The 13,393-nt window shown below is 47.3% G+C and overlaps 3 protein-coding genes across 5 annotated transcripts in view; 1 reads left to right on the top strand and 2 right to left on the bottom strand.

Annotated features, from left to right (window-relative positions):
- Positions 1-1,451: 1,451 nt before the first annotated feature.
- Positions 1,452-2,655, bottom strand: LOC118502752 (electron transfer flavoprotein regulatory factor 1). The gene is made up of 2 exons (XM_036035318.1): positions 2,062-2,655; positions 1,452-1,971 (listed from the first exon to the last, which is right to left on the bottom strand). The coding sequence occupies exons 1-2, from the start codon at positions 2,101-2,103 to the stop codon at positions 1,762-1,764; spliced, it is 252 nt and encodes an 83-aa protein (XP_035891211.1). The 5' UTR covers positions 2,104-2,655; the 3' UTR covers positions 1,452-1,761.
- Positions 2,332-4,106, top strand: LOC118502738 (zinc finger protein 836-like). Its single transcript, XM_036035302.1, has 3 exons — positions 2,332-2,577; positions 2,635-2,764; positions 2,953-4,106. The coding sequence occupies exons 1-3, from the start codon at positions 2,558-2,560 to the stop codon at positions 3,538-3,540; spliced, it is 738 nt and encodes a 245-aa protein (XP_035891195.1). The 5' UTR covers positions 2,332-2,557; the 3' UTR covers positions 3,541-4,106.
- A 1,470-nt stretch (positions 4,107-5,576) lies between these two features.
- Positions 5,577-13,393, bottom strand: part of LOC118502687 (transcription factor RFX3) — a 29,629-nt gene continuing 21,812 nt past the window's right edge. For 2 of the 3 annotated variants that reach the window (XM_036035200.1, XM_036035202.1), the window contains 6 exons: positions 13,272-13,365; positions 12,690-13,053; positions 9,923-10,024; positions 9,107-9,751; positions 8,052-9,035; positions 5,577-7,846 (listed from right to left, as the gene is read on the bottom strand). In XM_036035200.1, the coding sequence (XP_035891093.1) occupies positions 7,736-7,846; positions 8,052-9,035; positions 9,107-9,751; positions 9,923-10,024; positions 12,690-13,053; positions 13,272-13,365 (2,300 nt within the window). In that variant the 3' untranslated portion in view covers positions 5,577-7,735. The remainder of the gene's footprint in view (positions 7,847-8,051; positions 9,036-9,106; positions 9,752-9,922; positions 10,025-12,689; positions 13,054-13,271; positions 13,366-13,393) is intronic. The other variant, XM_036035201.1, reaches the window with a different exon arrangement.

A 13,393-nucleotide genomic window follows, 5' to 3' on the forward strand; every position in this document is an offset into this window, starting at 1 on the left:
CCTTAATAAACAAGGAGTCTCGTCGTTCACGAAACCTCGACGTCCAAGGCGGTAGACGTCTACCGATAACGTTTCGTGCATTTTAGGAGTTTTGTGGATCTAGGAGGCTGTGCAGCCCGTAGTAGACACGATTTCCCTGAACATTTCGCTGCCTACGTTGATGTACTAACTTACGATCGTGATAAGGTAGCAAAACTCCTCTACCACCTCAAGATCATCACTGTCCACCAATACTCTGCTTCCTAGCCGTGCTCTATCGCGGCGCTTCGACGCATTGATGTCAATTTTGTCAATTGATGATGTCAATGGCATCGGCGAATCCAAGGATTTGGAGAGACCGTTTGAAAATCGTGTCCTTTGTTGTTGACGTCCTCGCTTCGAATGTCATCTTCCAGAGCGTTGTTGAACAGTAAACAGGAAAGTCCCTTGTCTCAGTCCCCGATGAGATTCGACCGATTCCGACATCATGTTCAACACTCTCACCATGCACTGCACACCATCCATAGTAGCTCTTAACAGCCGTACCAGCTTCGAAGAGGAAACTGCACTACCGTATGATCTGTCGTCGTGATATATCGTCGGCTGCCTTGGAGTCGATGAACAGGTGGGGATCTGGTGCTCCCGGCACTTCTGGAGGATCTGCCGTAGAGTGAAGCTTTAGTCGGTCCAACAATTCCAGCTAAGTAGCTTCCGACGAAATCTGTAGCAAGGGGCGCAAGTCTGCAGAAGAGTATGCGGGACAGGATCTTGCAGGCAGCATTCTGGACTGTGACTTTCAGGTCCCATATCTGACCATTAGCCGATGCATGACCGCGACAAGCCTCTCCGGTCCCGTCTCTCGAACAGTTCTGCCACCAGCCCATCTTCCCAGCCGACTTGTGGGTTTTCAGCTGTCTGATGGCCGTGATGATTTCATCCAAGGATGATGGGGGGGAAAGAACCATTGACTGTATTTAGGTATGAAACGGATTATTTCACTGTTCATATAAGTTATATGAAAGCATCCTTCCGCATACCGATTTATACGAAAAAAAATGGCGATTGAAATATTGGAACAGATACGGTTCGTTTTAAACAATACCAGGCCAGGCCGTTCTTGATGAATAAATAAAAAAAATTTAGGGGGAATTTAAAATTTTTTTTTTTTGGGAAGTCTAGAGCAAGACAAGTCCTATTTTTAGTACAACTTGTGTGCAAGCATTTGTACAAGAAGCAAGCAGGGGTGAGCAAATGTATGCGAAGTAGGCCTTGCAATATTTTCATCCCCTTCATTTAAAGCTCATTGTAAGGGGTGTAAATTTGAAACCGATTTTCGTAAGGGGTGTAAATGCTGTTTTAAGGGATTTTCCACCATATACGGTTTGGTTATACAAAACTTTGAGTTGCCATACAGGCTTTTTAACATATCAATGCCGGGGCAATGTAAGAAGAGCTAGATTTGGCAAATGTACTTCCTATTTTTCTACAACAAAAAAGCGTGTTTATTCGACTTCTACAGTTTTACCATCTATAAAGGAATATCTCTTTGATCGACAACGTTGAGGAACGTTTAGGATTAGCCTCTTAACCCCATGTGGGAGTATGTTTGCGGCTTTGCTAGTGAATATGTACATCTCCTCTCCAGATCCAAAATACTTCCTCCCATTGCCCACTATCTCCGAAGGTCATATCAATAATCACCCTCCCTGCTGGCTTATCAACAATCTCTCTAGTTCCCTTTCCCTGTAACTTCTTTTAACCCCCACCACCCGCCCCCTTCCACTACTTCTCATCGTAATATCTACGCTTCATGGCCCGATACTTTCGCAGGCTGTACAGGGCTTCAATTTCCTTCACCACGTACTCGCCCAGCCCGATCGCTTTCTCAATCTTCTCCGGATCGGTTTCGGTGCTTTGGCGCTTGAACGCGTTGTAGCAGCGCTGCCGAAATTTGTCCGGTCCGCCCGGATACTCGCGGCCCATGTACTGCAACTGTGCGGCATAATATATCCGGATCAGGGAACAAGAAACACAAGCAACGGTTTAGAACAGTGTGTGTGTGTGAGTTTTAGGCACACTTACCCGTTTGTAAAGATCCAACACACGTCGCCGATGATCCGCCATCGTTCGTTCGTTCGCTGCGGGAAGATTCGCTGGGAGCTAGCTGTTGCGCAAAAATGAAATTGTAGCCACACATCAAAACAACAAACAAACTCGTTGTATGGTCAGCTGTCAAAAAAAGCTGGCCAAAGCGACACGTACACCACGAACCACCCCAACACCAGCTGATCACGGTGCATATGCGAGAGAGGGTGCGTTTGCGCGTGTGTTGGTGCAGGCATCACGTACGAAACGTAGAAGGCCGGGTTGTTGTTAAACAAAGCCGTTACCAAAGCGATGATGATACACGCGCATCGAGTGTGGCGCGGAAGCAACCAACGCAAGTTGTGAAATACACAATTACATTCACAGGCCGTCGTGAGCAATAGCAGCAGCAGCAGGTTGGTTCGCTTGGATCGGTTTCGCAGTGTTGAACGACGCGATTTGCACCGAGTACGGATTCTCATTTCACCCCATCATGGAGCTTACGATGGAGATGTGAGTGGTGGAAATGTGCATTTATGGCTGTGAATAATGTGTTTGTTTTGGTTGTAGACCCACTGCTGGACCGGAAACGTACTGTCGCCTTTGTCTCGGCAAGGATAGTCTACTGGGAGTGTTCTCATCGGAGCGGGACGGTTCGACCGAGCTGGTAGAGAAAATCTTCGAATGCACCAACATTAAGGTAGTGTATGCAGCTTTGTCGATGCCCTTCATGTGCATCAGCGTTGCAATTGACGAACCGCGGGGTCATACCGCGGTGTGTGGGTAGTTCACCTTGACGCACACATACACACATCAACTAAGAAAGGGAAAAACTGCGCTGTAACGGGGGTATTGGGTTCGTTTGCTAAACAAGTGCTTTATTTTTAGCTGTCCTCCACGGTGGACGCGGGTTGTACCATCTGCCACCGGTGTCTGCAGGCGGTGCAGGATTTCTACCACTTTCGCGTGCGCAGCAACAAGGTGAATGATCTCATCCAGGTGACGACGGTCGTTGCCAATGGTGACGACAACGGTAGCGCGCACTATGCGCCGACACCATCGAAGCAACCGAAGGCAGCCACGAACAACAGCCCTAGTCCGACGGCCGGTGTGCAGCGGAAGCACCATTGCCGGTACTGTCCCAAATCGTTCCGCACGGTGGCCGGTTTGACGGAGCACGGTAATAAGGCGCATCTGGCCGGCAGGCAACATCACTGCCCGAACTGCTTGGCCCAGTTCCAGCATGCACCGTCCCTGGCAAGGCATGTGCGCAGCCGGAGCTGCTTCGCGTTCAGCAAATATCGGTGCCGGGTGTGCAGCGAAAGCTTTCACGAGCGTGAACAGTGGGCCGACCATATACAGATCCATGCGAAGGATTTCCCCTACCAGTGTCCGGACTGTTGGTCACAGTTTAAGCACAAGGCGACGCTACGCCGCCACGCCAATACCGTCCATTTGTTGGTGCAGAAGGTTTGAAGCTGAACGCCGATCGGTGCCAGGTTAACGTGGAAACCAATAAACACCAACAACACAACGACTGATAAGAGCAAAGTAGGTCGGGTTAGCGAGAAGGGCCACAATGCAGTGGAGTACATGCCTGGCCACACTATTAAGAGGCGGGAATAATGCCACATAAAAGAACGATAAGGCAAAGCGTAACGAAATGCAACAACAACAAAAACTACACACACATGTGTTCAAATGTAGAAACAATTTTTAACTTTTAACGTTTTCCATTTACATCGGATGTGGATGTGGCCGGACGCGTATTAGTCGAACGAAACGAATTTCCTTTTGTTTATATTTCGCTGGCGAAGCAACAGAAGTTTCTTTTAAAAATTCTTACCATCTTCGTGCCACGTGCCTCGATGGTATAGATGTACTTATTATTTATAATGAATGTATCGTAGCAAATGGCAAAAGTGTATGTAAAAAAAGTATATAAAAATTACGATTTTAATTTAAAGAATTTAAATAACCGTTTTGGTTTATAAGTAGCTTAACTTACCTTTAATACATGGTTTGTCGGTGCTATACTTTAACAATTCGTTCTGTTAGAATCAATTGATTGAAAGCGGCAACATAGAAAAATGGCCAAGGATAGACTATAGTTGGAGAGCCTCGTTCCAGGATAATTTCTTGACTGGATCGAGCTGAACCACACACATGTGTTGATTTAAAGTAAGAAGAAATATTTTGTTCTTTGACTCTGTAACCTCAGGAGGCCATTTTCTGCCATTTATGGCTTCCTTGATTGGTTTGTAGTAAGATAATGAATCCTGCGTACGGGAAGTCCTGCCGTGTGAAAACCGGTGAGCGTCTTGAACGGCCGTAAGACATGACCAGGTTGCCAATCCTTGTCCAGGATACCCGGTCCAGGCCTGCCTTCCTCTATCCACGGCTACATCCGATCTACAACAGGTTTGATCCTGCCAACGAGCGAGCACTGGTCGCTGACAAACACCTTCCTGTTGGGACATGAGTCCGGTATCCTCATCGCGTGCCTCAGTCATCGAATCCTTCCAGCTTTTGCCACCGTCATGGTATTCGCGCACTTGACCTGCTGCAGAAGTCCTCGGCACCATAAGACTAGCGCCAATCTATTATCCCTGTACTGAAGGACGCAGCAACGCCACCACTCCATCTGAGTTTGGGAACTACAACGCCTCCTTTGTCCGGCTGAACGGTCTATAAGCACTTTCCGGGCCAGGATTGTCAAGTACCATTCTCATAACATGGGCAGCAAACCGGAACCAGGCGAGTTTAATGCGCTGCACGATGATGAGATACACCGTACAGCTCATAAGGCTCATGTGTTTTAGGCTCTCATCTTTTAACATAAAGGTCCAACATCCAATCTGAGGATCAAATTTCAGGGCCCTCTTGTATGGGCGACCCTTCTTATTGGACGCAGTCCGGGACATCGGCAGAACGCCTAACGTTACCATTCGAGATCTGCCGGGGGTGGGGGGTTGGTTATGATACTTACCTGAGGTCTATTTTTGAGTTCTGCCGAGCGAATGGCATAGCACTCCTACTGTTTTGTCTGCTGCATGTGTTGTATCCCGCTTGTATGTATGGTGATGAATGACTGAATGAATGAATGAATGTATGAATGAGTGGCGATCATAGAAGGGGGCTTGGTATGGCATAGGCGAAATGTCCCAGAGGATCCAGAGTAAAGACAAAGCAGCTAACAGACCAGATAGAGTGCTGGAGGGTCACTGGCTCTACCTCCCATGGAAGAACACATGAAGAACACACTCGAAGAACGGACGCGACATACAGACACTGATACAGGATACAGAGTCTCGCTATAATCAGGACTACGAATTTGGATTAGGGAACTCCAGTCGACGGATCGTCCTAGCTCACCAGGGATAACTACTAACTAATATGATATTCTTTACTTAACGAGTCACTCCGTCTTACAGCACATTATTAGGACATTTAAGGTTGGCCGCAAGAAAGGCCCGGCGTTTTTAAGGAACAAGTAGTAACATTACCTCCCATCCGTTTTACACATCTTTGTTTTTGTAATTTATTTTCACTCAAATAGTTTCAAAGGAATCGTCAATCTTCGGTTCGGCATGCATGCATCCGCTTTCACACCACACACAGTTTTGCGTTTGCAGTTTCGAATTTGTTTTGCAATTTTTGTTTTAAAAATATATCATCATATAGCTGCTGCTGCTGCGACCCAAACAAATCGTCCGAAACTCCCGTCCGATGGAACGAAAGGAAGAAAACCCAAAGATCGGTGCAGTCTGTTATACCGGTTGGGAAGTTTTCCTCAACCGTTCGCGTGTATGTTTGTTAAATTTAGTGTAATTTGTTTGCAAACGTTTGTTCCATCATTTCGCTTAACTTGTACTCCCGGTTTTAGGTTTGAAAAATAATTGCACAACATTTCTCTTATGCGCGTATGCCCCGGGGTGTCGGACGCCTTCGAGACAACTGTACGAAAATTGTTACCATGGTTACCTGCTGCTCATCATCTTGCTCGTGTTTTGGTTTGACTTTGCTTACAAAACTATGACTCTGCAAGCGCACCTCGGTCGGCTTTGGTTGCAGCACTCCTCTCTCTCTCTCTCTCCTCAGTTACCACCGTTCGTTCTCAGTATTTGGTGACATTCGCGACTAGATAGCGTTGGGTTCTGGATACAACACGCGGGCGTGTTGCCCACCAGAATCCGATAATTAAAAACGAAATATACCGCACCACCATCACCACCCATAAGCCTCGACGGCCCAAAGCTTTACTTCTACTAACTAACACATACCAATCACGGATCCTTCCCTTCATTCTAATCCAATTGTTCAATGGCAAACATCATTGTGTGTGTGTGTGGCTTATGTAAATTGTAATGCTAATCCGCTTCATTTAAAATTTATCCTCCCGCGCGCGATCTATAGTAGCTTCGACACGGATACATTTTGTAATGATTCGCGCTCTCTCGTGGGTATACGACGTGCTGTTGCTTCCTCATATAAATGTTTTCAGTTTCCCTACATATGCTACAATGTTTGTGTGTGTGTGTGTTGTTTTCCACTTGTTTTCTGATGATCGCACGTTACAGGCACATACATATTTAATTATCGGTACAAGTTAAATTTCCCCCGTTTGCTTCGTACGCTAACCATTTTTTTGTCTATTACCAATTATGCTTTATCCTTGTCGCAAGCTGCGAAGAGCCGGACACTGGACTGTCCGATAAATATATACTCTCTTTACGAATCCGTAGGAGCAGATCCGTTTCCGTCGAAGCTTTTAAAAACGTACAACAATATCCTGTTCTGTTGCTGGCTCCTTGCCGCTTCTTAATACGAAGAATCATTACAAGTTTACCGTGTTATGGCGCAGAAAAATAACGTCCCATGCTCTACTATTAACAATGACTATCATCCGTTCAAATCCACTCACCCAAGCACCCGGGGCACCGCAATACATCTGTTCCGATGCTGCTCCTCGCCCATGGTACGCTTCATCAATAAATATTGCCGACCATCCAGAGGCCGACACAACTATCACCTAACCTAATTTCTGTATCCCTTTCCCGCCTTTGTTGTGCTTCAATCGCGAAAACAAACTTAACCAACAGAACGGAAATGTTGTTTTGCGCTTCCCAGGTGGTGCCTCGGTGTGCCAAAGCCAAAAGCACACCACATGCCTAAAATAAGAATAAATAATCCGAATCCAGATCCGGAACATATACCTATTAAAACCCGCTAGTGTAATGCGCTTTAAATGATTTTTTTTGTTATGTGTGGACAATTAATCTAATGCACACACCCACACACACACAGATACACCGGTGCATTCTATCGGAGTGTCCAAAAGATCCAAACCAAATCACACACATAGGAATGACCTAAAACTAAACAGCGCTCGGGGGTTGCGTGCGTTTCGTGGCGCACGTGAAACCGTTTGGCAGGACAAGGTTGTTCTTATTGTGGTCTGGCGTCCGGTGTGCATGATGGTGTGCGTGTGTGTGAGTGAGAGCGATACGTCCTAGCAGCCTACGTGCCAAAGGGTGCACACTAAATGCAAAGCACAACGGTACGGGGTGGACGATAGACGACGGCTTAAAACAAAGAAGGAATGCATCAATCGGTGCCAATCCGCGGAGCGTTATAGTACAGCAGCGGACAAGGTTTCACGTTTAATTGACTAACTGCGCATCCGTTTGGCGCTCGGTTCCAGCTTGACGTTCACCATACCGTACTCGCTGTTGTAGAGCACGCGGTCGAGATCGTCTTGTACGGGACGGGAATTTGTTTTCTGTAAAATAAGGAAAAAAACAAATTATTTTAAAGGAAAAACATCTTTAAAAATGATACAAAACAAGGCTAGCTTGTTATGCGCCTGAAGGTATGCAATTTCAAAGTTTGCTTTACCGCCTGAAATGTATGCAACCCGCATGACACATTCCTAAATAGTGTCCGGTTTTGACCGGCGTTTCTTTACCCCGACCACAAACACTTACCTCCCCCATTACCGCAATCGGCGTAGTGTTGGTCGCCTTGGCCACCTTGTGCTCGATGATGAAAAACATGTACTCGTCGTACAGCAGCCGGATCAGATGAAAGCTGCCAAAGCTGCCGGCCGACCGCAGCGTCAAATCACGGATCACCATCGAGCTGTAGAAGCTCCACTTGAGCAGGAACTGGCGGGCGGCATTCACGAAGCTCGGTTTGCCCCGGTACTCCTGCAGCGCATCGTCCACCACGTTCTGCAACCAGCCGGCCCACTGTTCGAGTGTGTTCTGCTGCTGCAGTGCCGCCTTAAAGTCGTTCTCCAGCCGCTGCACAATCGCGGTATCGCACTGACAGATCCAGGAGGCCTGCTCCTGCACGTTGCGAAAGTCGACCCGGTTCAGGTCGCTCAGCATCTGCGCGATCTGGGTGCCGTTCTGCAGTACGGCACGTGCCGCCTGCGCAAGGTGATTGAGCGAGGTGTAGCGGCGGAGCGTTTGACCGAATGCAGCCACCGAGGTAAGCTTGATCGCGACGATCGGCTCCGGACAGCCGCCCATCGCCGACGTTAGCCAGTTCTCGAGGTTCTTCGCAAAGTTGCGAATCGCCTGCGTTAGCCCGGTTGGGATCGGCCGCAGCACGTCCGGTATCAGCACGTCCACCATGCTCTGATAGAACTGCATGTCGACGTGCTTCACAAACTCCTGCACGGGTTCGCACTGCGTCAACAGGTACAGCTTCTGCTTGCTGAGATACTTCTCCTCCTCGCATTCGTCCCCATTGTTGTTGTTGTTCTCGGCGCGCCAAAACTCGCGCCACAGCGATTCGATCATGTTAAAGTCCAGGTTCAGGATGGCGTCTAGAAATGCTTCGCAGTGCTCGCGATAGATCGAGCGTAACGTGTCGACGTCCTCCATCGTAATGTCGTCCGGCAGTGGGTGAATCATGTCGATGATCGGGAACTGCGGTATGGCACCGTTTGGATCACCGAGATACTGAAAGGCACGAGAACAATACCGACAATTAGAAGCGTTCGTGGCAAAGGCTTGGCGTTACGGTTGCTTACCTGTGCACAGGATTCGGGCATTTCCGCCTTGAAGTTGTTTTTCTTACCACTTCGCCCATGATGCATCGTCATACCGTGCCCAGCGCTTCCTCCTCCTCCTCCTCCTCCATTCCCGCCTCCACCACCATGCTGCAAATGTCCACCAGCTCCGCCACCACCACCACCAACACCTCCACCTGCATGGGCCATGGAACCTCCGTTGCTTGCATGGATACCATTCGCATGGGTCCCACCACCGTGGCCATGCATCCCATTGTTTCCACCGCCTGTAGCTCCACCTCCGCCAGCACCTCCACCACCACCACCTCCACCACCAAGCCCATTGCTACCGCTCAGCTGCTGATGGTGGCCAACCATTAGCCCACCAACACCGGACCCGTGCTGTGGTTTACACTCGATGGCATGCACCAGCGGCGATGTGGGTTTAATGCGAATCCCGTAGTAGTGATACTTGCTGTTACCGCGCGTACCCAGCCGGCGCGTCCGCAACCCGCTAAACACCGAGCGGATCAGTTTACCGAAGCTGGCCGCATTCACCGCATCCAGCTTGTTTTCGTTGCAGTGCCACATGTAGTGGTTGTACAGGGTCGATCGCGGCAAGCTGACACCATCGGCCGTCTCATAGTTTTCCATCAACCAGTTCACCTGTGGAGCGTAAACACGAAAGAAACACATGCGTTAGACCGCAAATAAGGATATTTTGGGAGGATAAGGACACTGGAGCGGATACGGCCATAGTGGACAAGTAAAGCAACGCATGATGTGGAAAATCGCCGGGAATGAAGAATTGCTGTGCGTGTATGAGTGCGTCCTTACCGTGGCGGGCAGAACGCGGGCCGCGTGGGTCAGGTTGGGCGTGGAATCGAGCTCCTGACCGACGGACGCTGTTTGGTGCGCGTGCAAGTAGGACGCTACGTCCTGGATGTTGTTGATGAAGAAGGTTGATTTGAAAGCAAATGGTGGTTTGTGATGAGCCAAGACAGGTGGGAAACGAGACATGACGCACACAGTACGTACGGTACAGTAGGTAAGCGGAGTGAGAGAAAAGATCGGAATAGAGAGAAATGTTTTGAGCAGTAGAGAGAAAGAGAAAGAAACAGAGAAAGAGAGCATAGTGTTAGTTACAGATGTTAGGTGCAGATTGGAAGCGTGAAATGCATGAGTTTAATAGTTAGAGATGGAGACGCATTGCAACCAGTGATGGTAATGGTGTAGGGTTATGGGGATTTAATCTCAATTCTATAGTCGACCAAGTGTGATGCAATCAGCGAAGAATTTAATCAAGTTAACGCTTCGTTCCATGAAAATCTAGGTCCTGGCGAAGAGATATCGCATGCAATAAAAAATCGACTGATTTTAACGATTTTTGATCGGATGTCCCTGAATCCTAGAACTCCATTCTATCGGGCTACTCTAATGTCATCTACCATCTTCTAATGAAGGCTATCTTCTACTGACATTTTGTTATTTATATACAAAATATAACAGTATCATTAACTTGAGCAGCAATTTTTAACGTTTGGCGGAGAAGGTGGAAACAGAAAGGTACTTCCTGAAGACTGGTTATAATCGCTTCTTCTTGAGCTTGAGCTGACAAGTTATTTCACGCAATAACACAATAATATAGCTTCCTGAGCCTTCCAGCTATACTTAATGGATTTGCAAACACAAGACTGACAACTACTGCAATTTGCCACTTTTGGAATAAGACGAAAACTGTCTAATAAGGGACAGAAACTATCCACCCAATAGTGCTAGATTTTTTTTTGCTCCATAGCAGAAATTGGTTAGGAAATAATACAGCAGAAATTGCTAGACTTAAAATATGGCAGAAATTAACGAGGAAAACTGGAACTCTACTTAGCAATATCCGTCCTGGAATATCTTGTCTTCCAGCAAGAATTTAATAGACATTGGACATGATTGAGGCGTTGCCGGCCATTCGTCAATAATTTAGATGATGAGTGCACTGACGTTGGAAGAGCCGCCCAACAGGTCCCAGCAGCCATTGACATTGACGATATTTAGGCAAACTTCTTTCGCAGGATCAAATGGTCGAAGGCCATGATTGAATAGCAAATGATACTTCAAGCCCACAAAAATATGGCCTGAAATCGTTGAGTTGTCTGCAGTGGTTCAACAGGATTTACGAGAAGAACTAACAATGTGCGAGCCATTTCTAGACCATGGTCAGAATTGACAAGTAGAACTAGAATATATCACCGTTTCTGGACTATGGGCAAGTTGAACTAGACTCTTGCTAGAATTAAGTGGAAAGATGGTCAAATTGAACTTGTCTGTCAAATTTGAAATGATTGCTGAAGCGTTCGTTAGCGAATGGAGAAATAACCTTTTTTGTGATTACAAATTAAAGAAAACACTCATATTATTAGTTACGAATACCATTCTAAAGGGGGGCCTATATGTACGTTATTTGAAATCGTTATGTCGGTAGGATGTGTTCTCAAATATGTTACTTTCATTGTCACAATGCGTTTCGCCCAAAAAACTGTGTGAAATGTGAGACAACATCAATATGATTAACGTTGTTGTTGCATTCATGTTAAATTTAGAACATTTTATATAAAAAAGCAACTGTGTCCAAATAGGAACGTCAGCGATAAGGATATCCAGCCCCAGATCCTAAAAGCACAAACACCAGTTAAATCGTTAGTTTGTTCTCAGTCGTGCGTTTTAAATTTCGCTTTTGCTTAATTCTATGGAAAATTTTGATTCCGAACTGACGCTCAATGGTTGCAACTACCGGATGATACTGATGACTCGATCGACAATCGTTCGTACATGTTCGACACACGCATTACCGCCCATTTCCATTTTGCTTTTGTTCTTGCTTTTCCCCTTTTGAACGGCTCAAATGGTTGGGAAGAACCGCGCACTTGATGTCAACGCACAGCACGGTGGTGCAAATAATTCGTCAGGTGCGGGAGTTAATTAAATAACAACTCGTCCAATACCGGCCGGATTTACCAGCCAGTGCAAAAGCAAACAGCAAACGACAAAAATCCCAACTCACTTCGGGAAACCACAGCCGCAGAACGGTGTGGGTGGTGCAAATGTGGAAAACCAAACATCGAACCGAGGAAAAATAACCTCTCTCGCCCGCCCCAGCACACTACCAGGCTGCAACAGGATTGAGTTATTGTGAAATAAAAAAAAAACGGAAAATAAGGAAAACAAAATTGGCGCTCCAGCATCATTGTTGGCCACTATCAATTACCGATGCGAGAACAACATGCCCGATAACAATCATCCATGCGTGTGTGCATTGTGCGGGTGCGGCTCGATCAGCATCATGCCGCGGTTAACCACAGGCACTTCTGCGGATTCGTACGCCGCCGCCGCCGCCGTCGAATGTCCGCTTCGCTGAAGCGGGGCCAACGATAGGCGCGCTGTTCGCCGGAAATCAATCTACCGGTGAAGGTGGGGATTTGGCGTGGATGCAGGCGTGTGATGAGTGTACGCGCGTGATATGTTGGTTGCGGTTGGCCGACGATTGCATCGATCCATGGTCATTATTTCATATTTGCGCAAACGGTGTTCCGCGATGTTTGCGTACACTTACCGTCATGTTTTGTGGCGACGAATCGGACTGCTGTTGCGTGCCGGATGTGTTACCGGGCCCGAGCAGGACCGCCTCGTCCACCGGCACAATGTACTGTTGCTGATTAGCGTTACCGCCGCCAGATCCACCACCATTGCCGGACGAGACGGTCCCGTTGACGGTGTTGGGTCCAGCTCCGGACGTGCCCGAACCGTTTGCGGTACCATTACCGGTGACGGTGGAATCGGCGTGAGCGTTACCGGTGCCAGTTCCCGCTGTACCGTAGGTGCCAGCCGTAGCATAATATTGTTGTTGCTGTTGTTGCTGCTGCTGCTGCTGTTGTCCATTGGTGCCATAATCGCCAACGGAATATACGGGATATGTCCTGAAAAGGTTTAGTTGTAATATCAATAATTAATATGTCAACTTCAATCCAACAAGATCACTGCAGTACGCCTAAAGTTATGCATCTCGATTGACAGTGAATTAAATACTTTTGAAATAAAATATTTCCTTCAGAAGTGAATTTTATGAAAGCATTTAAAGCCCTCTTTCCAAAAGAAAATTTCATTCGACAGATTACGTTGAGGTGCAGTTACTTACATCTGGGTCTGTCCCTGGCCGGAAGTGTTGTACATTTCGGAGTCCACATACTGTACGTAGGTGTGATGGTTCGGGACACTCTCGGGCGATGAAACTGTGGAAGAAAATGCAAACAACACGCT

Source organism: Anopheles stephensi, chromosome 2, assembly GCF_013141755.1.
Source record: "Anopheles stephensi strain Indian chromosome 2, UCI_ANSTEP_V1.0, whole genome shotgun sequence".
In the NCBI taxonomy this organism is placed as follows: domain Eukaryota; kingdom Metazoa; phylum Arthropoda; class Insecta; order Diptera; family Culicidae; genus Anopheles; species Anopheles stephensi.

Coding starts and splice junctions, on each gene's coding strand:
- LOC118502738 (XM_036035302.1), top strand. CDS start 2,558: ATGGAGCTTACGATGGAGAT. Junction 2,578..2,634: donor ATGGAGCTTACGATGGAGAT/GTGAGTGGTGGA, acceptor TTTTGGTTGTAG/ACCCACTGCTGGACCGGAAA. Junction 2,765..2,952: donor TCGAATGCACCAACATTAAG/GTAGTGTATGCA, acceptor CTTTATTTTTAG/CTGTCCTCCACGGTGGACGC.
- LOC118502752 (XM_036035318.1), bottom strand. CDS start 2,103: ATGGCGGATCATCGGCGACGTGTGTTGGATCTTTACAAACGG. Junction 1,972..2,061: donor TGTTGGATCTTTACAAACGG/GTAAGTGTGCCT, acceptor TATGCCGCACAG/TTGCAGTACATGGGCCGCGA.